This window comes from Triticum urartu, chromosome 2A (assembly GCF_056163025.1).
Source record: "Triticum urartu cultivar PI428250 chromosome 2A, HENAU_Tu73, whole genome shotgun sequence".
Taxonomy (NCBI): domain Eukaryota; kingdom Viridiplantae; phylum Streptophyta; class Magnoliopsida; order Poales; family Poaceae; genus Triticum; species Triticum urartu.
In genome coordinates, this window is record NC_141874.1 from 641,549,925 (window position 1) to 641,556,771 (window position 6,847).

The window sequence follows — 6,847 nt, forward strand, 5'->3', positions numbered from 1 at the left end:
GCTGGATCCTGAGTTCGTGGGACGTCACCGAGCCGAACGTGTGCAGATCACGGAGGTGCCGTATTTTCGGTACTAGGATCGGTCGATCGTGAAGACGTACGACTACATCAACCGCGTTGTCATAACGCTTCCGCTTACAGTCTATGAGGGTACGTAGACAATACTCTCCACTCTTGTTGCTATGCATCACCATGATCTTGCGTGTGCGTAGGAAAATTTTGAAATTACTGCGTTCCCCAACATGGCCCCCTCTTTCCTTCTCTGTCTCACTCCCTTCCCCTTTCCCCCTCTCCGTTGGAAGGAAAGGGGGCGAATCCTACTAGGAACAGAGTCCTAGTAGGACTCCCCCCATGGCGTGCCCCCTTGGGCCGGCTTCCTCCTCCCTCCCTCCTTTATATACGTGGGAAGGGGGGCACCCGAAAGCACAACAATTGTTTCTTAGCCGTGTGCGGTGCCCTCTCCACAGTTTACCACCCCGGTCATATTGTCGTAGTGCTTAGGCGAAGCCCTGCGCGGATCACATCACCAACACTGTCGTCACGCCGTCGTGCTAACGGAACTCTCCCTCGACCCTCTACTGGATCAAGATCTCGAGGGATGTCATCGTGTTGAACGTGTGCTGAACACGAAGGTGCCGTATATTCGGTACTTGGATTGGTTGGATTATGAAGACGTTCGACTACATCAACCGCGTTACATAACACTTCCGCTTTCGATCTACGAGGGTACGTGGACACACTCTCCCGTCTCCTTGCTATGATTCTCCTAGATAGATATTACGTGATCGTAGGAACTTTTTGAATTACTACGTTCCCCAACAGCCCCCACTAATAGATTTAGCCCAATTTGGAGGGCCCGTATTCCCCCTAAAGTGAGGATTTTCCTCTGGCAAGCTTTCAAAGGTCGCGTCCCTGCGTCTAACCAAATTCGTAAACGTAATGGCCCGGGCTCGGAGCATTGTGCTCTTTGTGGTGCCTTGGAGGACACGAATCATGTATTTTTTCCACTGTGTGCTGGCTAAACTGGCCTGGTGTTGTTTTAGGTCATGGCTTCAGGTGTCCTGGGCCCCGTCATCCTTCTCTGAACTTCGGGTTCTCGCCAAGGACCTGGCTGGGGTCACTAAGCGATTACTTTGGGTTGGTCTGGGGGGCGATTTGTTGGGCCTTGTGGACTACCAGGAACAAATTTACAATCGAGCATGTTTTTCCTGCTAAACCTGTTGACTGCTTATTCAAATCTTTCCTATTCCTGCAGCAGTGGAGATCATTGACTAAGACGGAAGACCGAGACGCTTTTGACCTTCTATTCTCTACAATTCGGGCCTCGGTGTCTTTCCTATCATGGCAGGAGCCAGTTGTGTAGTTGCCTTGGCGTCTCTTTTGACTTAGTTGTTGGCTTCGTCGGTTCTGCTATGTTGGTTCTTCCTTATCTTCCGGCCCGCGTGCCGTGTTGGCGGCCTGGGTGCCCTGTACCTCGTACTTTCGTTCCGCCCTTGGGTGTGGGTGTGGTCGTGATTGCTGGTTTGTGGTTTGTCTGGAACACTGCCTAGTGTCTTTATTTATAAAGTCGGGCTCATCTCTTTTCTCCAAAAAAAAAGTTGCACCAATGGTAGAATTCACATGGAAGTCGGGAGCACCTCTAAAGTGTAGGTTCTTCCCCATCAGAATGTCTGCCCATTCTATGCACAAGGTAAGGAAACTATCAACCACCTCCTCCTAATCTACAGTTTTGCTCGGGAGACTTGGGCAATCGTTTGCCGGGCCTTGGGAAGGCCGGAGTGGGCACATGACAGTCTAAGTGCGTGGTGCACAACAGGGAGGAAAAACGAACTTCATACTAAGGACACGAGAGTTATCATAATCCGCACATTGTGGGTGCTCTGGAAGCATTGAAATGTCATTGGTTTTGCTGGGGCGACACAAGAAAATCATCGACACAATCGAGAAGGAAAGTATAAGTTGAAGCAAGGCCGGTCTTATTCGAGGCGACTTGGAGGGGTTTGGAGCGGTCTTGCTAGATGGGCGACTGGGAGGGGTAAGATCTACTCCCTCCGTTCGGAATTACTTGTTTCGGAAATGGATGTATCTAGTAAACTAGATAGTGGTGGAGCGGGGCACCGGTCCATCAGCAGTTCTTCTTTCACTTCCATCTCGATGATACATGTTTTTCTTGCTTTCCTTGCCCACCACACTTCACAGCCATCACTAGCCCACCACCCCCGCCCGCCAACTATAATTTGCTCGCCGTCCGTTGCGGAGAGCGTTTCCCTTCCCTTCACAGCAAACACGTCTCCGGCGCCCCCAAATATATCCACTGCCGATGAGGCTCCCGGGATCCCGTAGCCACACGTCCAGAATTCTCCACCTCCCGCGGCCGACGACGACGCTCACGCCGCTGCTTTTAGCTCGGTCACCCCCCGGTCGCCTGACCGGTCGATCGACATTTTTTTCGCCGCAGGCCGGCCGGTGCATGCATGCACGCACGCCTGCATGGTGCGCGCGGCCGTGTCGCGCCGTGAGGCTAGTGTTGCATGAGGATGCGCGCGCGTGCCAGGAGACGGCCTGAGCGTCCGGCGCAGCCGCTGTCTCCTCCGGTGCCGGCGCCGCGCGCTCCACGCGCGAGTCTGGCCGTTGGTGATCAGCGAACCAGGCCGTCTAGGAGTTGCTGGTTAGCCCGCCGGGTGGTTCTCTCCACCCCGGCCGCGCAATGGATCATCAGCAGAAGGCCGGCGTCCAGTCGGCCGGGTCAAACAAGTCGTCACAGTCGGGCTCGTTCGACTTCGAGCAGGACCAGAACCGCGACACCGACCGCCGGGAGGTCGTCGTCAAGATCGACGCCGACCCCTCGACCTCGCACGCGGCGGAGGGCACGGGCGGGTCGGGGTCTGGATCGGGCGAGACGTTCAGCTTCCAGAACCGCCAGCCGCAGTCTTCCGCGTCGCCGGCGCTGGGCGTCAGAGCGGAATGCAGCCAAGACCCCGCGGACCGCCTCATCGGCAACTTCCTACGGAAGCAGGCGGCGGCCGGCGGCGAGCTGCTGCTCGATCCCGACCTGGAAATAGAGGAGAGTCAGGAGAATCACGAGACGTGGAGGCCGCCGCGCCCGCCCACGTCCGTCACCAATTCCCGGGAGCTCCGCGTCTCGTTCCAAGATGCCCAGAAGCGTCTCGGCCAATCGTCGTCGTCAGCCTCCTCCTCGGACGCCACCGCCGACAACAATCGAAACCAGGATGCGAACGCAAGGGTCGACACCGCCGAGGTGGTACGTTGCACGTCGACATCGGCCGGGAACGACCTGTTGTCGCGCAGCAGGACGCGCTCCCGGCTGATGGACCCCCCGCCGCCGTCCAATGTCCTCCCCGGTGCCGACGGGGAGCGCAACGACCGCAAGTCGTTCGTCATGAAGGGGCGGCCCAAATCCGGGCATTACCGGTCGGGTCTCATCGGAAAGTCGGGTCTGATCGGCAAGTCAGGCGGCGCGCTCGACGACGAGGAAGACGACCCGTTCATCGACGAGGGCGTGACCGCCGCCGACTTCAAGCGCGAGAGGACGGACTGCCTCATCATCCTGGAATGGACCGGCCTGGTGATCATCGTGGCCACGCTGGTGTGCAGTTTCAAGATACGAAGCCTGCAAGGGAAGGAGTTCTCGGGGCTCCCACTCTGGAAGTGGGAGGTCCTGGTGTTCGTGCTCATCTGCGGCCGCCTCGTCTCCGGCTGGGTTCTCCGCATCACCGTCTTCTTCGTGGAGCGCAACTTCATGCTCCGCAAGAAGGTGCTCTACTTCGTGTACGGCGTGCGCCGCGCCGTGCGCACCGTGCTCTGGCTCGGCGCCGCGCTCATCTCCTGGCACCTGCTCTTCGACAACGGTGACCGGCTGGAGACGCAGACGGTGGTGTTGCACTACGTGACCAAGGTGCTGCTGTGCCTCCTGGTGGCCACCGTGATCCGGCTCGTCAAGACGCTGCTGGTCAAGGTGCTGGCCTCCTCCTTCCACGTCTCCACCTACTTCGACAGGATCCAGGACGCGCTCTTCAACCAGTACGTCATCGAGACGCTGTCCGGCCCGCCGCTGGTGGACGACGTGCAGCGGCTGCAGAGCGCGGGGGCGACCACGCCGAGGGAGTCCGCCGCTGCGGTGCCCAAGAGCGGGCGCCTAAGCAAGCAGCTGCAGAAGCAGAAGTCGGACGACGGGATCTCGATCGACCAGCTCCAAAAGATGAACCAGAAGAACGTCTCGGCGTGGAGCATGAAGAGGCTGATGAGGATCATTCGGTACGGAGCGCTGACGACCATGGACGAGCAGATCAAGCATGCGTCCGACCTGGGGGACGAGATGGCGACGCAGATACACAGCGAGTACGAGGCTAAGGTTGCTGCCAAGAAGATCTTCCACAACGTCGCCAAACCTGGATCCAAGTAACTACTCCCAGACATTGGTGTTGCTGTTGAAAAATGCTCATCAAATTCTTGATGGTGAACGATGTTGCATGCAGGCACATATACTTGTCGGATCTGATGCGGTTCATGAGGGAGGAGGAGGCTGTGAAAGCCATGGATCTCTTCGAAGGAGCCAAGGAGAACAACAGGGTCAGCAAGAGAGCGCTCAAGAACTGGGTGGTACGTGAAGCTCTGCATCGACAGTCCGTTATCAACATACTCCATGTGGTGTGGGTTCTAAACTTGTGATTGCAGGTGAACGCGTTCAGGGAGCGCAAGGCCCTGGCCCTGACGCTCAACGACACCAAGACGGCGGTGAACAAGCTCCACCAGATGGCCAACGTGCTGGTGGCGCTCGTCGTGCTCGCGCTGTGGCTCCTCATCCTGGGGATCGCCACCACGCGCCTCTTCGTCCTCCTCAGCTCGCAGCTCGTCCTCGCGGTCTTCATGTTCGGCAACACCCTCAAGACCGTCTTCGAGGCCATCGTCTTCCTGTTCATCGTGCACCCTTTCGACGTCGGCGATCGCTGCGAGGTCGACGGCATGCAGGTCGCTCAGAGATTCTCCCCGCCTCTGCTGCTTTACTGAGTTGACACACGAGATTGTTCGGGATAACTGATCGACGTGGATGAACGGATCTTTCAGGTGGTCGTCGAGGAGATGAACATCCTGACGACGATCTTCCTCCGACACGACAACCTCAAGATCTACTATCCCAACAGCCAGCTCGCCGTCTTGCCCATCATGAACTACTACCGGAGTCCTGACATGGGAGACGCGGTTGACTTCTCTGTTAACGTCGCTACGCCGGCGGAGAAGCTGGCCCTCATGAAGGAAAGGCTGATGCAGTACGTGCCATTGCACTTGCCTCACTCCTTTTCTGCACTGTTTGAGCAATTGGCTAATTACGCCACTTATATATATTTTGGTTCTACTTTAACTTTGTTGAGTTTCCCTTTTACTTTGTTTCGAATTTCAGTTATCTCGACAACAAGAAAGAACATTGGTACCCTGGCTCCATGATCGTGCTCCGCGACATCGATGATACAAACCGACTCAAGATAACCATATGGTGCCGCCACACCATCAACTTCCAGGACATAGGGATGAGATTCGAGAGGAGGGAGCTGATTCTCCAGGAGATGATGAAGATTCTAAGAGAACTAGACATCGAATACCGGATGTTGCAACTCGACATCAATGTTCGGAACGCGCCCCCTATCCATTCTAATAGGATGCCAACAACATGGAACACAAATTTTTGAAATTTGTTACCATGTGCACCAACTTAATTGGTGAGGTTGTGCACTCAAGATTTCAGATTGCTAAGTCCTCTAGTTTTGTAGAAGGTGTAAAATATAAAGTATTTTGATCGACAACTTGCTGAGGAGAACATGATGTGTTATCGAGTAACAACACATGAGGTAGGTTTTACGCTTAGCTTTTGAGCGATGGGGGAAGGGGAGAAGAAGGCAAGATGAGCATTGTTGTTGTTGTTGGAGTTAAGTGCAATATCGGGGGGATGAAAAGGCAATCCTCATTTAGTCTTTAGGGGATTTATAATGGGGGCTCTTGTTGGAGATGCTCCAACTAAAAAAAGCCGCGGATAATTACTTCTTAGTTTTCGTAACCTCTAGTTCGTATGAAAAGCACACCGCCTTCTTTCCGTCCATGAACGCCGCCGCCACCATGACCTAATATGCACGCCCCATTGGCATGCTCGCCGCACCGACTATCCACACCATCTTTCTCTATGTATGTTGTCGCATCCCTACCCATACGTGTTGGCTTGTTCATGAATTATAAGAGCAGGGAGGGGCCAGTGGCACATAACACGGTATTTCACAAAAGCAATTTCATGAAGGCCAGCATTGCAATATAACATGCGATTTGTTTTTTTCTTCAAAAAGGAATGTGTTGTCTTTGACTTCACCATGATTATCCCACGGAAATATACAGAAACAAGTGACTGTTTTCTATAGAAAAAATAGAGGTAGTAGTATAACTCAACTTGCATGATTTGTTAATTAGGGAGCAAAAAAACAATGAAATTTGATTCAGATATTGAATGATATGTTAATTTCTCAATCCACCTTGATATTCGGGTGTCTAGCTCACTATCTAGCTATCGACTTGATTAGAAGTGGTAGCACCGTGATTAACATTAATGGAGAGGTCAGCCCCTAATTTAGGTCTTCTCATGGGGTGAGGCGGGAGATCCCATTTCCCCTTACTCTTTACCCTTGCGGCTATCCTGGATAAGGGTCAGATGGTCGGCCACATCTCGGGTAGTTGGGTATAATATTTCGGGAGGTTGTGTCATGCACCTCCAATATGCGGATGATACCATCATCATGATGGAGGGGTCACAGATGGATATCGTCACACTCAAGTTCATCTACCACTGC

At 54.2% G+C, this 6,847-nt stretch overlaps 1 protein-coding gene across 1 annotated transcript; it reads left to right on the forward strand.

Annotated features, from left to right (window-relative positions):
- The first annotated feature begins 2,301 nt into the window (after positions 1 to 2,301).
- On the forward strand, positions 2,302 to 5,987 carry LOC125537673 (mechanosensitive ion channel protein 5-like). The gene is made up of 5 exons (XM_048700989.2): positions 2,302 to 4,418; positions 4,496 to 4,619; positions 4,695 to 4,988; positions 5,085 to 5,287; positions 5,419 to 5,987. Exons 1-5 carry the CDS (start codon positions 2,707 to 2,709, stop codon positions 5,702 to 5,704), a joined length of 2,619 nt encoding a protein of 872 aa, XP_048556946.1. The 5' UTR covers positions 2,302 to 2,706; the 3' UTR covers positions 5,705 to 5,987.
- The last annotated feature ends 860 nt before the right edge of the window (positions 5,988 to 6,847 follow it).

Excerpts from the sequence above, each read along its gene's own strand:
- LOC125537673 (XM_048700989.2), top strand. The coding sequence starts at position 2,707 with ATGGATCATCAGCAGAAGGCCGGCGTCCAGTCGGCCGGGTCAAACAAG. Across the intron at positions 4,419-4,495 it reads GTCGCCAAACCTGGATCCAA|GCACATATACTTGTCGGATC; the intron begins GTAACTACTCCC and ends TGTTGCATGCAG. Across the intron at positions 4,989-5,084 it reads GCGAGGTCGACGGCATGCAG|GTGGTCGTCGAGGAGATGAA; the intron begins GTCGCTCAGAGA and ends CGGATCTTTCAG.